This window comes from Ursus americanus, chromosome 10, assembly GCF_024610735.1.
Source record: "Ursus americanus isolate L20-20 chromosome 10, mUrsAme1.1.p, whole genome shotgun sequence".
Classification (NCBI taxonomy): domain Eukaryota; kingdom Metazoa; phylum Chordata; class Mammalia; order Carnivora; family Ursidae; genus Ursus; species Ursus americanus.
Window position 1 is genome coordinate 27,456,614 of NC_142136.1, and position 20,329 is coordinate 27,476,942.

A 20,329-nucleotide genomic window follows, 5' to 3' on the forward strand; every position below is an offset into this window, starting at 1 on the left:
TCTACTAGACCAAAATCCCAGAACCTCAACCCAAGGGAAGGCAATGTGCTGTCACAGGGCAGGGGTATTGCAATGAGTCCTCTGGTAATGGAGGCTAGAATGTTAATTTCCCCCAAATTTCCAGTTGATTATAATGCACCACTTTGAATAACAATCCCAGCTCTAAAGAGAGGTCTTAAGAATCATTCAGTCAAGAGTTCATCCCTGGAGGGGGCGCCTGGGTGGCTCAGCCAGTTAAGCGTCTAACATTCAAATTACTGTGACGAGTTTAATATTGTTTCACACCCTAACCTAATTCCATGCCAGTTGTTCTCATCTCAAATAAGGTCTACCATATAAACATTTTGCGAGGCTAAGATGATGGTATGTTGTGAATCTTAAACTGATTTTCCAAAGGATGCACAGGTTCACATTTCCACATCTACAGAACTTTATTAATAAGCAAAACATATGTCAGCACATTTTATATATGGGCAAGGACATTCCTATAATAATAATTGGCACATTATCATCTAACAGTTGAACTTTATCAAGAATGAGATTTTTAAAAATAATACACTAACATTTCATATGACTATTTGAAGAATAAACAATTAAAATAACATTGAACAGCAGTTTTAAAATATAAAAGCTCATTGTTTACTATTTACCATAAGCTGGAATCATTCCAATACAACTTCTATTTAAAAAAAAAAAAAAAAAAAGGTAACTGTGTATATTCTACAGGCCAGACAAATGGGTTGGCAAGGCAAGGCTGTGACAGTAATTAGCTCCTGACCTAATACTCCAGTTCCTTCTCTCAGAGGGCAGTGGGTTTAGGCAGTCACTTCTCAGTAAAAGGTACAGTTACATATAGGGTGATCATGTAATTTATTCTCCAAATTAGGACACTTTTGAGAGAGGAGGCACTATTTAAGCTGAGAAAACAGAAATAGGCCTGTTTCTGAGCAAACTCAGGACTTATGTCACTCCAGTTAAATACAGTATCAGATGCACTCTCGTTACTATTGTGCTTTGGGGGACTACAGATCAGTTGAAAAGAAGAATGTTAAATTAAGAAACCCTGATTTTTTCCCCCAGTTAGACTTTTTGGATTTCACTTTTCCTGTTGTGGATGGTTTTGCTGGAAATATTAGTGATTATTGTCTTTAACAGGTTAAAATTTCTAAACGACCTCAAAGGCATGGGAGATACCTCACAGACTCAAAATAAAAGGCTAGAGATTAGTATTTTTTCTATTAAAAAGAGATTTTTATTTTAACTTAGTATAAGACTTGTCTTTTAATTTTAAATTTCTAATTTTAATCCTGAGCACACTATACAGAAAAATGTATTTTTACCTTAAATTCAGTTGATTTCATAAATACATAAAAATGATTATTCTAGCCCTAACTAGCTTATTCAAATATAATGGAAATAATTTAATATTTGCATTAACTTCCGAAACCCAGTTCACATTCATTCTAAAATTATTTAGACAACAAAGATTCTGATTTTCAAACTTTAAGACAGAGTGCAAAGGTGGTTAAGCATCCCCAAAACACAACAGCAGCTGTTCTCTCCAAGCTCATAAGAAATGAAGGGAAGTATGCAGAATTTGATAGATCTGGAAGAAATGTTAAGATTTTAAAAATAATGTTCTATGCCACTGATTGGATGATGAGATTTAAGGCTACCACTGAATTGTACGAATTATAGGGGATCAGGTAACATGCACACTCGAAACTTATAGATTTGAGGGAGGGAAAAAATCAAAACAAAAAGTGAAGTTTTTGATGTTGGATCAAAAGTGACACATCCATATTCAGAAACCAAGGATAAATACCACAAAAACTAAACTATTACATTTTAATACAGTGGTGTGATAGCTCATCTAGTAATCTACAATCACCACGTATGACAGCTTAATTTCATTTAAAAATTACCACAAAAAACAAAGTACAGGTCGATAGAAACTTAATATGAGATAAAGAAGAGATCTGGCATGAGATTCCATTTCTTATAAGAACATTCTAATTTAATTTTAACTTCCAAATCAGGCAACTAGATTAAATAATTTGTTTTCTTTACCCCATGCTAGTTTGACTTCATGGGGTGTAACACAGGTACTTCAAGCAACAATAAAAATTCTATGCAGAGAAGGAGAATGAATGAGAGAAAACAAAAAATAGGAGGCTCAATTAGCAAAACAAAACTGCATGTTTTATTTATCAAAGACAATGAAATAAATCAGAAAATACAGAGAAATACAAAAGAAGTTATAAAGCATAATTTATTTTTTCAGAAATGGAAAAATGTCCCTGAATAGTTTTAGATGTATCTTTTAGTAGTAGTCAGTGTCTAATAATAAACAAGCAACCAATTTTATATGTTCTCTATAGCTGTATTAAATGATTTTTAAGTTTAAAAGATGGTATAATTCCCATCATTTTTAATGTTGGCATTCAAAAACAAATATAACTGAAAAGCAAACAGATGAGACATAAAATGACTTGCAAAATGTAGTAGCTTATGAATGGAGATTCCAGTTGTAATAATGGTCACACACACACACGCACACACACACCACACCCCCATATTCCACAGACACATTTCTGTAACTTGAAAACGCATATTTTGCATATCTCAATTCAAGATATGATTTTTATAGGTCAATCCTACAATCATAAAGGCAAGAAGCTATTAGTACAAGTTTTGATTTGTTTCATTTAACAAACTAAACATCTAAAGAAAAAAATTATTACAATGATAATTGAAAGATACTTTTATTGGCTTCTTAAAAGACAAATGCAAATGAGAATATCTTATTCAGAAAATTAATTTTCAAAAGTGTCTTAAATGAAATAAATACAATATCTAATACAATCTCTTCCTGCAAGACTCTCTTAAGATGGCAATGCTAAAAACCAAGCTTCTCGACTGAGACTCCCGAAACCTGGCATGTTCCTTAAAAAGAAAACAAAAAGATGTTCTAATAAAGGACATATGGAATACCCACATCTCCTTAAAATCTATCCTAAAACAAACTATCTTTAACACCCAAATTTTCTCTATATATTAAGTTCACTAAATTTTAAATTAATTGAAAAGATATCCAGACACAGTTTCTAAGAAAACAATGCAGAAAGTAATTTATGCGTGGTTATTTACAGAAAGAGTTTGCTAAATAATAACGTAAATATCATGTTCAAAAATCTGACAAAGCTTTTCTATAATCAGCACTGCAGGTTTCAAAAAACTATATATAACAAAGGATGTTTCAGGTGTAGAGTTACTAGATCAATCTAGGAGCCAGAAACTAAAGCATTTGACATGGTTAATAATTTCATTTTTATTATACTAAATGTCAGGTCAGAAGTCAATGGCATTTACATGCTGGAAGACTGTTTCTCACTCACCTCTTTCAATTATATCAAACACTGATTAACCAAATATGACTGGACTTTACTGCTACAGCATTATGGTTTCTTTCAAGTATACGCAAATCTTTTACATGGGCACGTATGCAAATGTGCAAAACAAATGAAATATAAATATTTAAGAGAACGAACAGAAATGGCTTTTAAGCATAAACCACCCTGTCATTCAATTTTGAAGATCTATTTTTTCTTCACTAATTTGTCTTCTGCTTTTAGTAGTCTTCTATCCTATTAAAGTTGTAGGTTTACAGATGATCTGGAAATTTCACATTGGTATAAGAAAAGAATGTCTGGTCGTTGCAGTCTAGGGACAAAGAAAGAATTAGTCTTAAAGTATATTAAGTTGCAACTGTCTATATGATAGGACAATAAAAACCCATTTTATAGCAGTATTACATCAAGTATATAATGTTCTTCTGGTAAAGATGATATAAAATAGCATATATCAGAATATATTTCAAAGTTTAAGCTTCTATAGAAAACCATCTAGAAGATATTCATAGAAAATATTTACATTAAATTTTAGGCTCTTGAAAATGCAAACAAGATAATTATACCAAATACAGAATATCATTCAAATTAGTAAAATTACTTTGCCTTTTATCTCACATACTGATACACTCTGTTACTGCCTGCAAAGACATTTTAGTGGTTAAAGAGAAAATGTGACACCTTCTAGGTAGAGCTAAAAGAACATTTAAAAGGATACTTTAATATTTTCCAGAAATACAACTGTAGTCACTGTACTCTTCAGTAGAAATAAGTAAATTATATTAGATTATATAAAACTCCTATGTTATAAAGTTTAAGCAATCAAATCCCAAACCATACTATTTATTTATAAAAAGAATAGTTATAGTAACTTTGAAACATTTTGTACTTGTAGATACATCTAGAAGTGTTTTAGCAGACACTTTGCTTATGCAGTTCAAATTCTTTAAAAGTTCAAATCATTTATAGACATGAAGTATATGGCACTTGCTTTAAAAATAGTATAGAGGGAGGAGGTATTTGTAAGTCATATATCCAGTAAGGAGTTACTATCCAAAATAGTTAAAGAACTCATACAACTCAATAACTAAAAAAAACCAAACAATCCAATTAAAAACTGAACAGAGGATCTGAACAGACAGTTTTCCAAAGACATACAGATGGCCATCACGCACATGAAAAGACGTTCAACATCCCTAAACATGAGGGAAATGCATACGAAAAACACAATGAGATTATCACCTCACACCTGTCAGAATGGCTGTAAGTAAAAAGATAAGAAACAAGTGTTAGTGAGGACATGAAGAAAAGGGAAACCTTGTGAACTGTTGCTGGGAAAGGAAACTGAGGCAACCACTCTGGAAAACGGTATGGAGTTTCCTCAAAAAACTAAAAATAGAACTACCCTATGATCCAGCAATTCCACTTCTAGCTATCTATCTGAAGAAAGTGAAAACACTAATTCAAGAAGATATATGCACCCCTATTAACTGCAGCATTATTTACAATAGTCAACATATGGAAAACAACCTAAGTGCCCATCAAGAGATGAATGGATAAAGATGTGTGTGTGCGTGTGTGTATGCATGTGTTCCATATATATATATCCCATATAATACAGCTATATATATGGATATATATATATATGATGGAATACTACTCAGACATAAAAAAGATCTTGCCATTTGTGACAACATGGATGGACCTTGAGTGTATTATGCTAAGTGAAGTAAGTCAGAGAAAGACAAATTTTGCAATATTTCACTTACAAGTGCAACGAAAAAAAATAACATAAAACAACACCTATTCTCATAGATACTAAGAACAGGTGGCTATCAAAGGGGAAGGAGTTTAGGGATGGAGGGGCAAAATGGGTGAAGGGGATCGAGAGGTACAAATTTCTAGTTACAAAACAAGTAAGTCATGGGACGTAAATTACAGCACAGGGAATACAGTCAATAATATTGTGTTTGTATTAACTTTGTATGGTGACAGATGGTAACTAGACTTATTGTGGTGAGCAGTTCACAAAATATACAAATGTCAAATCACTGTGTTGTACACATGAAACTAATATAATATTGTGTGTTAACTGTATTTCAATAACAAAAAGAGTCTATTATAGAAAATAGAAATATGAGGTCTCCTCATGTGAAGAAACTACTATGTAGAGCTGTATGCAGCCTCCAGAAACTCACTGGATAACTAGTAAGACAACATCTGCTCATTTCTTTATTCCCATTTATTCATGTTGAAGCCTTCATTGTTGATACAAACTGACAGACATTAAGGAAACTATCAGAGCTCCTATTTTCTTCACACAACTTTTATTCTTTGATCTAGTTTGTTAAGATCACTGCATGGAAAATTTCTTTTCAACCACAAATTTGGTTTTTTTTGTTTTTTTTTTATCACATGTCTGTGGATTTCACATTGTTTTAAACAAAATGCCCATCCCTTCTGTGTAAGTGCTTTGTCGTATTTTGTTTTTCAAGCCTTTAAATTGTGTGCTAATTACTTACATACTGTGGTTAATCTTTTAAAAAGAAGTTTAAAAAGTCTGACTTAGTTTTTTTATTCATTATATATTTAAAAAATTAAAATTTATGAAATTCAATTTTTAAAAATCTTAAAAAGTTCACAACTTACTAAATCTTAAATTAGTTGACTGTTAACAGTATAACAATATATTAAATAAGCTAAGTTTAAGTAAACGACATGAGTACACATAATATTCATCTGGTGAATATGAATACATGAAGGGAATAGAGTTAATATATTAATATTTCTTACCTCTATAATAAAAAGAAATATCTTGTTCTATGAGCAGCTGCCATACTTTCAGACATGTTTCTGACTTTTAGATAATTAACAAATCCTCTGAAGAAAAGAAGCAGGCCTGAAACAGTTAAAATAATACAGATCCATTATCTTCTTATACAGATCCATTATCTTATTTAAATTGAGGACATCAATTTAAAATAGACGATTATAAACAAGATCCTCTTGGCTTAAGGAATTTAATCTGTAAAATTCCATTCATTCCATAATGTACTTTACACTATAATGATAATACCATCATGAAGAAACATAATAAAAGTTTACTGCCTCCCCAAATTCTTTCAATTTAAGTCCAGATATATCTAAATTAAAGTAAAATTTAAAATAAAGCAAATCCAGCCATGAAAAATCCAGAATTACATAAAAATATACATTTATTCCATGATTTCTTTAAATAGCAAAGTTACCTAATGCATTTAAGCTGATTCAACTCGGAGAAATCCCATTTTTGTATGAAACTTTTCAATTAATACAACTACTAAACAAACTAAGACATATTTACTGATATAAAGTATTCAAGAAAAAATACATGCAAGTAATTTGCTAACAATTGTGGGATAAAACCAATAAGCCTGTCTAGCAGTATTCAAGTGCCTGTCATCTGTGAAATCTGTATTTGAAGAGATGTTATATAAATAATTTTAATTATTAGTTCTTATTTTCAAGTATTAATAAAAGACTAGTTTATAATACAAATTTAGATAAGAATCAGGAAAGAACTGGGAAGCAACCACTGTAGTGATTTCTTAAATGATTTGGGACAGATCTTATATCTCTCTCAGTATTCTCTGTAACAGGATTTTTAAATAACAACCATTTACGTAACAGGTATCCTTAGTAATTAATAAAACAACGCCTGTGAAATGCTTCAAAGTTTCAGGTGAAAAATATTAGCTAAGTATAAAAAGCATTGTAATTATCAGTAAATTCTCTTTGATAAACTTATTAAGCATAAAATTCTAAGGGAAACATTAACTTCAGTAAATTTTTAACTAGTAAATGGGTTGAGACAAAAGAAAAACAGAAAAACAGAAGATACACATGCATGTAACCTTCCTCATCGAGTGGAGGAGTCTGTTGATTCAAAATGCAAAGTCCCAAACTAAATTTGTACCCCAACCGCAAGACAGTAACCAAAACACTAAAAAAAGAAGCACGGTTATAATAAAGAGAAAAGATAGAAGATATACAAATAATGACTTCAGCAAGTGGTATGAATTTCAGCTAAATCTGAGCCCATCTGCTTCCCATATCCTAACGCCTTTCATTTGTGACTCCCACCCTGAATTGACCCTCATGTCCTTCCAGATACTGTTCAAAATAATGGTATTGTGATCCAAATGTAAAAGTATTATTAAAAAATATAAACCAAAATTATTTGTGAAACCCCTACTTTTGTCTATGAAAACTGCTGTTTTTTTTTTTAAGATTTTATTTATTTATTTATTTATTTATTTATTTATTTATTTATTTATTTATTTATTTATTTATTTGACAGAGATAGAGACAGCCAGCGAGAGAGGGAACACAAGCAGGGGGAGTGGGAGAGGAAGAAGCAGGCTCATAGCAGAGGAGCCTGATGTGGGCCTCGATCCCGTAACGCTGGGATCACGCCCTGAGCCGAAGGCAGACGCTCAACCGATGTGCCACCCAGGCGCCCCGAAAACTGCTGTTTCTAAGACTATTTTGTCCTGCTCAGGCATTTTCCAAAATAAGCCAGTTCATATCTAGAAATCAATCATTCAGCAGCTACTGTTTCTCAGTGTTCTACAATGTACTCAACATTCTTCTGAGTGTATGTGAGAGCAACATTTTTATCATGGATTAAATTTTCACAATTCCCTAAATGCTAGATTGTGGTTCTGATGTGGAAATGGGGTGGTCCTCTGCATTCCATTGGGCACCAAAGTTGTCTTCCTAACATTCAATCCTTAATAATATATTTAGAAGCAAATATACTCATTTAATATGCTTAAATACCTAAAAGACTTTACGTATTTTTCACTTTTAAATAAGAAACTCAGTAACGAGCACAGAATTCAGGCAGTCAGAACACAATTAATATAAAAAACTGCCTAAACCCTTGTAAGAGTCTGGCTCCCTAACAAAATCACAACACTAGAATAATTTCACTATAATTGTTAAGAGAAAGAATACAGGATCTTTAGTGATCTTAACTGACCACTAAGAATTTGTTTCCCAAAAGATCCTGAAGATCCAATACCAGGACTGAACAAAAACTCAATGAGAACACTGCCACCTACTGAAATGCTATTATTTTCTGGTACAATTATGTTACCAGAGAAATGTGGGCTTTAAACTAAGCAGAGAGGATATTATTCTTCATGATAGTAAATAAATCTGAAATGTGGATTAAGGGCATTATGTGATTTTGAGATTAATTTATCATACATCTAAAGAGAAAATCACCAGGGAACAAAAATTGGAAATCCATAAAATTCACCGATACTAATAAAAAGACATGCCCTGTAAAAAGAAAACTCAGGAGAAGTACTGTGATTGTTAGGCATGAAGCCTTTCCTTACGACTGGCTGATTAATGATTAATGCAGAGTACATTTCAAAAGTATAAAGAACGTTTCAATGTTCCAAAAATAAGAAAATGCATAGAACGTCCAGAACATATCCTAGGATCGTTAAGAGAATTATGCATGTATATTTTCCAAAGTAAATGCTAAAGACAATTTTTTTAATCATTTTAGGATTTTCAAGTTTTGCAATATTCAATCATCACCCAACCACTGATTTTTTTAAATTGACAGGCTCTGGATTTTCAATCAGAAATCTAGAGTGCAATGTATAATTAATTATCCAAATAGCTGAGATGATATTAAGTATTTGGATATGAGAATTTTACAGTAGAAAAATTATTTCCACATAAGTTTCAACACAATGTATTTACAGCTTACAATTTGGGGAAATATCAAAGTTAAATGCAAATTAAAAACTGAAATGCATTAGAAATAAACTTACCAAGTACAAGAAATATCCACCAAAGCCAATACTGTCCATTGAAATATCCAGTAAAATAATCAGAAAACTATGGAGTAAACATAAATATATTAACCATATTTATGTACCTAAATTTGAAAATCATAGATTAGCCTCAGTTTCAGAACAATTTATCTCAAATAATCTGTTGCACTTAAAACAACACAGAGAAAAAAAATGCTTAATGACATACATAATTATTTGAGGAAACAAACTCTTTAAAATCTTGTACACAATAGCTAGCAAATTTATACAAAATATTTTAGAAACAAAAATCAGTTTCAAAATTGTAAGAAAGGTAAATTCTATATATCTGAATCCAACTTTCTCATTAAAGAGTTCACATGTCAGTTCTTTTTTCATAATCTCTCAAAGCCACAACTACCATCCCAAACACACTACAGCAACCCGCTGCTTTAGATATTAACACCAAAAGCCACATTAGTTTAATCTTATCAGATGGGGATGTTTGGCTGACCTCTAAAAAGAAGAGCTTTTGACCTTCTGTACACCCCCTACTGTTAATCACAGCCAAGAATACTAGGCACATAAAGACCCCCAACTCATTAGAGTCTTTTTATTTTCAAACTAGATGCTCCAGTATTCAGTTCCCAACAGTGAGCTGAGAACAGCTAAATGAACCTTGAAGTGGCATTTCAACAGTTCCTATTAGTGATCATGGTAGACAGTTTTATATTCTCTGGGAAGTGACAGTATGAACAGGCAGATGGAAGGCAGAATTTGAGGATACTGAACACAGGTATCTTTTCCTTGATTAGCCTCTGGATGTCATGATTTATTATTTAAAAAAAATTTTTTTTAAGTCATAATTTTCTTCAGTTACTTCAGATAATTCTTCTCTATTACCCTTTAGCACCTAAACAATGTTCCAAATAGTTATTTTTTGAAAGTGTTAAAATAACCTAGTCTAAAACTACCAAAAATTACTTTATTTACTGTTTCCATTGATTGGCCTCCAAACTGAATCTGATTTAACTAAAAATGATTTGTCAAACAGAGATTTGCCCTCAAATCTGAAATTAAAAGTATCTCCAACTTTATAAGTCTCAAATAATTGATTCATATTTGTAAAATGAACATTTATGAATGACACAAGAAATTCCATATATTTTAATTTTAGAGATAAAAGTAATAGAGGCTATTAAAACACTCACCCTAACAATAAGAATCCATTTGATCAATGAAAGTCCAAATCCACAGATGGCACCATATCTTCCAGCTATGGTATTGGTGATACAGAAGGATAAACAAAATCCAAGCCAGTTGAAAATAAATGCCACTAAAAGCAAGAGAAATAGTTCTTTCAACGACCACACTTTGGAAACAAATTAAGAGACATATTAACAATACTTCATTGCACAATGGAAATAACAATTCTCTTTCTTTTGACTTTACCAATTAAGTCTTCTGATTAAAGACTATAGTTTACCTTTTGCAAATACATTAGTTATTAACCATACATTAACAAACAGGTTGGTTTCTTGTCAGTTTGGTCACAAGGAATCAATTCCTTAAAACCAATAGGTGAAACTGCATTTTTAAACTACCTAAAAAACCAAGTCACAAGGTAGCTCCCATGTGATTCCACCCAAGAATTCCAGCCTCAGCAATCAACTAACCAAACTGGGTATTTTTTAAAAGCATTATTAAAGATGAACCTAATAAATTATAAAATATTTCCAGAGAAGGTATTTTTCATTGCCTCTTCCTCCTACCTAACAAAACCTGCTTTTCCCCCTTTTCAGGAACCCACCCACCTACAGAGTATTTTAGGGAAGGCTGAACCCCATACTTAACCCCAAAAGGTGGGTCCTGAGTAGTCTGGGAAAATCACAGGAGGCTAAAACTCCCTGCCATTTTTTTTTTTTTTTTGAAATAGGACTTCTGAAAAGCACCTTGGTTCTTAAAAATACATCAAGGAGACAGCGGATGGAATATAGGTTAAATAACAGTGGCTCTGAATTGATCATTGTTGAAACTGAGTGATAAATACATAGAGGTTATTACAGTCTTGCCTAGTTTGAGAATTTCTGCAATAAATGTTAAAACACACACACACACACACACACGACAAACTCCTTACCCACCGGATGTCTAGTTTGGATATAACATTTGGAACTGCTGCAGGGATTCTGCTATCAGCTTGAGGATTAAAGCATAACTCCACATGGACTAGGAAGTGAAGAAAATCAAAGAAAAGCAGAGCCCCAGAACTGATACTTGCTGTGGCTGAGGTTGGCTTGTCTATCTGCTTGTCTACGGATTTTCTGTTTTGAGAGATAATCTCCTAACTATTTAAAACACCCGAGTAAGGGGTTTCTATTACTTGTAGCAGAAACCATTCTCTCAAAGGTCCTTGAGATATAATAAGAGTGCCCCGTGTTCAAGATTTTAACATTATCAAAATAATAACAGTAACGATAATAAAACTGAAGATCTATTTGAGCAGAACTTTGGTCCTGTTCAGTGCCCATCCTCTTCCCCTCAATATCTCTAACCAACCCTCAGGGAAAACAAAGTAAATTACCTAGAGAAATGCTGATTTTTCAGAATTCTGAAGACAAGGAGTAAACATTTTAGGATAAGTTTAAATGAAACAGCTATTTCTTCAAAGCAATTCCCCATCTCCTATAATTTCTTCCTTCCTAATGCCTTCTAGGCACAGCTTTCCTGATCATTTATGGTAAGCTGTATTGCATGGTACAACAGTTAGGAGAATGAATTTTGAAGTAAGAGATTTGTGTTTGAGTCACAGTGACATATATCACTTAGTAGACGCACTGCTGACTTCTGTGAGCCACGTTCTCTGATCTGCATGACCTACTTCACAAGGCTGGTAAGGGGATTAAGTGAGATAATGAATTTAAAGATCTCAGCACAGTACAGAACCCGGCACACGGTGACTGCTAAGAAATGTTAGCCATTATTACTAGTCATACAAAATGATATTTTTACAGAGTAGGCTGTATCTTTTCCACACGAAAAAAATTCAGGAGACACTACTGGAAATAAAACTTGCTTACACTCCACATTTTCTTTTTTGTAAACCTAGATACTGAGCAGTATTGGGCTATCCTCTACATCTGTGCTGTGTGATGCCACCAGCCACACTGCCTTTTCCATTTGCTCCAGGAACCCACCCTACTCTACAAAGGGGGCTAATTAAATTTCAATTAATTAAAAGTAAATGAAACTTAAAATTTAGTCCCTCAGTTGCACTAGCCACATTTCAAGTGCTCAATGGTCACATTTAACTTGTAGCTATCATTCTGGACAGTGGAGATAGAGAATATTTCCATGGTCATAGCATATACTATTAGATACGGGTGCTCTACATCTAATTGGTTAATATTTGTGTTATCTGTGGAGAAAAACATGCAAATCAAAAAAAAATACAATCAAAAAACAATCTGCTATTTAAAATAAATAATGTACATTAACGAACAGCAGTAGAGATTCCCAAACCGCTGTGCCATATTTGTGCTGAGAGAGTTACTCTCTTCCTCCTCAGCAGGCAGGTGGGATCTGGGGCAGAGGACAGACGGCAACCAGCCCTGAGCACCTTATTCCTGTATCCCAGTGTGCTATAAACATTCTATCATTTCGTAAGCATGTCATGAAGTTAAAACATAAGAAGCGCTAATGGAGAAAATATAAAACAGCAAAATATTCCAGAAGTGCATTTTTATCTCTGAGTGTGTGTATGTTTAGTTTCAGGGAAAATTAATTCAAACACTGTTTTCCTCAAAACAGTTTACCAATATCTACTATACATATAATTGTACTCACATCAGAAATAAAATACAAAAGAACAAAAAAGTACCTACTGAGTCATCATGTTTTCTTTTTGCTCTCTGCCAGCAGTATGGATTCCTAGAAGCTGTGCTCATGCAATATAATGTGTTATGGACTAAAACTGTGTCTCCTCAAAATTCACAGACTGAAGCTCTAACCCCCAATGTGACTGTATTTACAGAGACAGGGCCTTTAGGATGATAATTAAAGTTATAAAGGTAGAGCCCTAATCCACTAGGATTGGTATCCTTATAGAAAGAGAAGAGACACCAGAGAGCTCTCTCCACCCACATGTACAAAAGAGACCATGTGAGGGCATGGCAAGAAGACAGCTGACCACAAGCCAGGAAGACAACCCTCACCAGAAACCGAATTTTCCAGCACTGTGATCTTGGACTTCTAGTCTCCAGAACTGTGAGAAAATAAATTTCCACTGTTTAAGCCATCCAGTTGGTGGTATTTTGTCATGGCAGCTCTAAGAGACTAATATATACCTTTATCCATCTGTAACCGGTTGAAACACTGGGGAAACAGTGAAGCTGGTGACTACTTAAGCATAGATAGATTCACTTTTTATGCCCCTTGGCCTAGAAGATAGCAAATAAAGCTGAACGGGTCTTTAAAATACAGAAAGGGCTGTAGCACTCATTTCTAAATGTATGTAAAGTGTGTGTACATTTGTAAAATCATAAAAGGAACAACATGAAGAAGAGGCAGGCAAATATATACATGCCCAGAAAAAAAGACGAGAACACTTTTCTCTTAGCTCTACTTCATTCATGCCATGTTTCCCTGGAAACCTGACAAAATAGGAAGCTTAAAAGGTGTAGGGTACCTATTACCCACACAGCAAGGACCAATATGGAATCCAAAGTAGTAAAAGGCTTATATAACCTATATTCCTTAGAAAAGTAAGATTTGGGATAGCAAGCAGTAGGAAGCAGGGCAATTAACTCAAAAAAGTTGGTTAAAAGAATGCATAGTGTTGCTCCAATTACATTTTCCACATTCACCTTCTGAGTGTGCTTCTTTATAAGAGAGTGAGTCAGACAGGTTAATGACATTTGAAAGAAGGCTACCAATAACTTTAAATCACAGGCTCAGGTAAGGATGCGGAAGGAGAACATTACTACTACCCTCACCTAACAGCACTCTAGAATTTATGACACTTCACATATTTTAACTTAATTGATCTTCACATTAGCCTTTTAAGAAGGGCAAGGTCAGAATTAATTCCATCTACAGAAGGACAAATTGAGACTTAGAACAATAAAGTGCCACATAAAGTCACAAAGAGAGAGGTATGGGTAAGACAGGAGCATCCCAGTTTTTCACCTCTCATATCCAGTGATCTTTTCATTATAACACCCATCTACATAAAGAGGGAGCAGGATAACCTAGAAAGCAGTATTGTACACTACAGTTTATCCTTTAATTAATAAGACTTTACTTTTAAATTTCCAAAAGCCACAAGATACTTATTAATTACAAAGCGGAAAACTTTATAGTGAAAAAAGCTGGCAGACACCACCTTAACCTGATGAGAGTTGACATCACCAGCATTAAGACATAACTAGACCACTGCTTCCTGATATGATGCACTGAGAAGGGCATTTCCATGGTATTCTTACCAAAAAAAAAAAAAAAAAAAAAAGGAAAGAAGAAATGCATAACCTGAATCTAATCATGAGGAAACATTAGCTAAATCCAAACTGAGAGACATTCTACAAAACAACTGGCCCATATTCTTCAAAAGAATCAAGTCATAAGAAACAAAGACTAAAAAACTGTTTCTTCGATTAAGGCCAGACTAAAGCAAAATGGCAACGAAATATAATATATAATCCTGGACCATAAAAAGGACATAAGGGGGGCAGGGGGGCAAATTTGAATAAGGTCTGTAAACTAGCTAGTACTATTTCATAATGTTAATTTCCTAATGTTGATCATTGGACTGATGTTACATAAAATGCTAACACTTGAGAAAGGCAGACGAAAGTTACATGGCAAGTGTATTATTTTTGCAAATTTTTCCTAAGTTTTAAATTACTTAAAGATGAAAAGTTTTAAAAGTTTTAAATTTTTAGGGGCGCCTGGGCGGCGCAGTCGTTAAGCGTCTGCCTTCAGCTCAGGGCGTGATCCCAGCGTTCTGGGATGGAGCCCCACATCAGGCTCCTCTGCTATGAGCCTGCTTCTTCCTCTCCCACTCCCCCCGCTTGTGTTCCCTCTCTCGCTGGCTATTTCTGCCAAATAAATAAATAAAATCTTTAAAAAATAAATAAATAAAAATAAAAGTTTTAAATTTTTAAAAATCTGATACTTGTTTTGAAAATAAACAAATGAAAATCATAAATGATAACAATGCACACTTATTTCTACAATCAAAGAATAATTCTGAATACATATATATGCACCAGGTTTCAAAGACATCAAGTTCCTAGACAAGGAATCGATTTCACTAAACTTAATTCTGAACTGCATACAGGTAAATTTCTCTCTTATCCTCAAGCAATTCTCCTCATTTAAACAATTTGCCATTAAGATAGACATGATGCTAACAACTTATTAGTTTTAAGACATTTCAGCTAAATTATAAGCAATGAGATGACCAAAACAAATTTTTTCTTGTAACCAAAATAAGTTTAATATTTCACAAATACTGTGAATTTCTTAAGGTATAGTTACAATTCTTTTTTTTTCTTTTTTAAGATTTTTATTTATTTGAGATAGAGCAAGCAAGCGAGAGTGCACAAGCAAGGGGAGGGGGAGAGGGAGAGGGAGAAGCAGACTCCCCGCTGAGCAGGGAGCCTGATGTTGGGTTTGATCCCAGGACCCTGGGATCATGAGCTGAGCCAAAGGCAGACGCTTAACTGACTGAACCACCCAGGTGCCCTCTAGTTAAATTCTTAAGTGTTCCCTTTCTGGATTCACTTACCATATACAACATCACCTAAAAGCTATATAATTATAAACACAGCTTTATCTGGGCAGAACAAGTCATCAATGTATTGTTTCTCAATATGTGTGATGCCCAGACAACCTGTTTAAGATCTGTAACTTTTATGACCTATGCATGGTAGGTGCTCAAAACTGCTTATTAGTGAATACTGATGCTCAATATCATCAGTCCTTGGGGAAATGCAAATTGAACCACAATGAGATACTACCACACATCCATCAGAACAGCTAAAATTTTAAAAATTGTCAATACCACATGCTAATGAGGATCAGAGCAACAGAAACTCACTCACCGCTGGTGGGAATGCAGAGAAGAACAGCCACTTTGGTAAGACAGTCTGGCAATTTCTTACAATTCAGAATTCACATTTCAAAACAATATTCTAATTCCTTTTAAAATTACAACAATTTAATATGTTTTTAATTGTGCTTCCCTCAAGTCTAAAATGGGAATAATGTGGGCACCTGGGAGGCTCAGTCAGTTAAACACCCGACTTGTGATTTCGGCTCAGGTCATAATCTTTGGGGTTGTGGGATCTAGCCCCACATCAAGCTCCAAGCTCTGTGCTCAGGAGGGAGTCTGCTTGAGATTCTCTCTGTCCCTCTCCCTCTGCCCCCTCCCCCACTTACACTCTCTCAAATAAATCAATACATCTTTAAAAAATAAAAAATAAAATGGGAATAATATGGGTGATTAATTTTTACTATAGAATGCATAAGTGAAGATTCACACATGGTTACAAAAGGCTAAACCTTAGGAAAAAAGTTCTCTAAAGAGAGTCCATTACATTTTTTAAGCATTATAGTTCAAGGTCATTTCCACAGACTATCAATTATCCAGCGGACTAAATCTTAATTTCTACCTTTTAACTAACAAATCATTGACTTCCATTCCATTCTCTTAAAAACTCTTAAAAATAAGATCAGATACAAGCAGATTGGCATGTATGAAGCATTCTGCTGTGACACTTCAAGGGATTATGAGAAGCAAACATTATCAAGGGATACAACATATTTCTTTCTTTACATTTTCTGAACATGAATATGCAATTATTTTACCAAATTTATGTGTAAACTTTTTTAGGTAAGAGACCGAAATGTGGATGCTATAAGAGAGAAGAATTAAACCATCAAAAAGTTCTAATTTAAAATATTTTTATTGATATTCACTGTAGTTTTATTCATACAACTTATATTACCTGAAATGTTTAAGTTATAAACCATGTTGAAGAAAATCTGTTTCTGACAAGAGGTGTTGGTGAGGATGTGGAGCAAAAGGAACCCTCATGCACTGTTGGTGGGAAAGCCAACTGGTGCAGCCACTGTGGAAAACAGTATGGAGGTTCCTCAAAAGATCAAAAATAGAACTTCCTATGACCCAGTAATCACACTACTGGGTATTTACCCAAAGCATAAGAAAACACTACCCCAATATTTACTGCAGAATTATTTACAATAGCCAAATTATGGAAGCAGCCCAAGTATCCATCAATAGATGAATCAATAAAGAAGAGGTGGTATAGATATATAATGGAATATTGTCAGCCATGAAAAAGAACGAAATCTTGCCATCTGCAACAACATGGATGGAGCTAGAAAGTATAATGCTATGTGAAATAAGTCAGAGAAAGACAAATATACCGTATGATTTCACTCATATGTGGAATTTAAGAAACAAAACAAGTAAGCAAAGTAAAAAAAAAAGGGGGGTGGAGATAAACCAAGAAACAGACTATAGAGAACACACTGATGGTTACCAGAAGGGAGGTAGGTGGGGGGATGGGTGAGATAGGTGAAGGGTATTAAGAATACACTTATCATGATGAGCACTGAGCAATGTATAGAACTGCTGAATCACTATATTGTACAACTGAAACTAATATAACACCATATATTAACTATACAGAAATTGAATATAAAACCTTAATAAAATTTAAAAAATAAAATCTATTTCTGAACCACAGAAACAGAAAATAGAATAGAAGCTAGATAATAGCTACTAGATAGTCGAAGCATGAAAAATACAGCAAACTGCAATCTAAAGAACAGCCACTAGATGGTAGTGATTACAAATAAATCTATGCTTATCAACGCAAATAAGCTCAAACACCAGCCTACAACCTACCAAAAAAAAAAAAAAAAAAAAAAGTATCAGGAAATGAAGTCTGAAAATAATTTTTAATTTTACTCTTATAATATCGGTGCAGTATTTGTAGAATAGGGAGCATAAAAAAATTAAGCAGTAGAGACATCATTTAGTAAAAATGTAGTAAAAGCAGATAATTTACACCAAATATATGAAATATAAATATGTATTTATATTAATATACCACCACAGGCCAAAAAATAAAGGCAACTAAGTGTGTAGGTTACCAAACATTTGCAACACTGTTTTATCAGCAAAATGTTTTCAAATCTAAAAAAAAAAAAAAGGTTAAAAAGAAATAGGATTGTAGGATTAAGCAAAATATAGAAATGGAGAAATAATCACTAAGCTCTGAGTCATATAGATGACATCAAATTACATTTTTATACCTAAGAAACAGGTATTTATACTACATATAGTACAATAAATTTAAATTTCCTTTTCCAATTAAGATTTTTAAGATATAACCATTGAAGAATTGACATTGACACTACTCTTTCTATAAACAAAATATGTGGGAAGACTGTTATTAATAATAAAGGATTACCTGTTGAACTAAAACTAAGAAAAAAACTAACATTTACCAGACTAACAGTACAAAACAGTAGTTAGTTGTAGTCAAAGTGTTCATTTGCTTTCCACGGTACCTACCATCATGTCTAACTACAAATTTTAACTAAAGCCACAAGATTTAAATACTGCATATATATTAGCTGGTTGCCAAGCAGAACATAATTTACTAAATTTGAAGAGAAAAATGTAACTGCTTTCCCACTCACCGACCCACTTCTGAGTGGTTATCTACTTCTATTCTCCAGCAGATGAAACGAAAGAAGGAAAAGAAGCAAGAAACCATTTCAAAATGGAGGATTAGTGATTTCCCAGACTCAAAAGTAACTCAAGGTATGTATTTTCTGTATTTTCTATTTTTAAAGTTGAACGTGGTACTTTAAATAAGTAAACTATTCCTCATTTTATTATCAAAATGAATTTTATACTTAAAATGAATTAAATCAGCATTCTATGAGAGCAGGTTAAGGGCAGAAATTTACCATGTCTAGTCTAATAAATGTACTTACATGAATATTGGGTTTCGAAAACTTAATTTTAGCAATTAAACAATTCAAATGTCATAATACCATACTATCTGCCAATCCCTGTTTCAGGAACTGAAATAATAGACTACAACACAGTCTTCCCTCAAAGTATAAAGTCCACTGTATAAATTCAGGTATTTAAGAATCTGCAACGTGTTAAAAAATCATACTTAGGTTTCTGGTCTTCTAGTTCCTTACCTTTCCCTCTAAATAAGGTATATTTGCATTCTTTTGTGTCTCAAATCACTTGTTCCAGTTGCCCAGAATATTTCCTTTTCCAACCCTTCTCTTCCTGCTTAAAGACACTCAAATGGAAGTCCTTTGCCCCAAAAGCAGAATTTAGTTACATTCTGCATGCTCCTACATCACTGCATGGACATGCAACATTTCTCATGCAAAACCTTATTTAGATTAAATAAGCTTATATAACTCTTTATAGTCAGCATCTAGCATAATGACTGCAATACACAGTTATAAGTATACTAAATACTAGGATTTTTACTGCATCATATGATCACATAGTTCAATATCAGGAACAATTTACATTTTAAACAAAGTAGACACATATTAACAATATTTGCCTTTCCTCACTATGTTACTTTAAATACACACACAGCCAGGATATGCAAAAAAATAATGTGGAAATGAAAAATCACTTACTGAAAAACGCCAGCATGAAAATCCCATCATTACCCACTCTGAGCTGGTCTGCGTCACTAAAGTCATCTCTTGGTTGGCACTCTTCCTCCTGAATCTAAAAAACACATAACATTAGACCAGTTCACTAAAAAACTAATTGCAACTTTATTATCTTAAGTATAAAGATAATAATTTAAATAAAATCAGACATTCTCAACTTGTATAGACAAAATGATAAAATGAGTACAATGTCTGGCACACAGTAAGTATTCAAAAACATTAGCAAGTATTAATTTTTCATGGGCACCCCTGAAAAGAGTAACTTTAAAAGAAAACACAAAAAAAGATCAAAACTGAACATTAATGAAAATTGTATCAAGAAAGATGTGACTGACATATTTGCACTGAACG

General features: G+C 33.3%; 1 protein-coding gene across 1 annotated transcript in view; it reads right to left on the minus strand.

Moving 5' to 3' along the window:
- Positions 1-406: 406 nt before the first annotated feature.
- The window catches only part of NDFIP2 (Nedd4 family interacting protein 2), a 63,960-nt gene continuing 44,037 nt past the window's right edge, over positions 407-20,329 (minus strand). Inside the window, exons 4-8 of the mRNA XM_045810967.2 lie at positions 19,940-20,033; positions 10,438-10,562; positions 9,245-9,311; positions 6,204-6,309; positions 407-3,723 (exon numbers count right to left, since the gene is read on the minus strand). Of these exons, the coding sequence (XP_045666923.1) occupies positions 6,206-6,309; positions 9,245-9,311; positions 10,438-10,562; positions 19,940-20,033 (390 nt within the window). The 3' untranslated portion in view covers positions 407-3,723; positions 6,204-6,205. The remainder of the gene's footprint in view (positions 3,724-6,203; positions 6,310-9,244; positions 9,312-10,437; positions 10,563-19,939; positions 20,034-20,329) is intronic.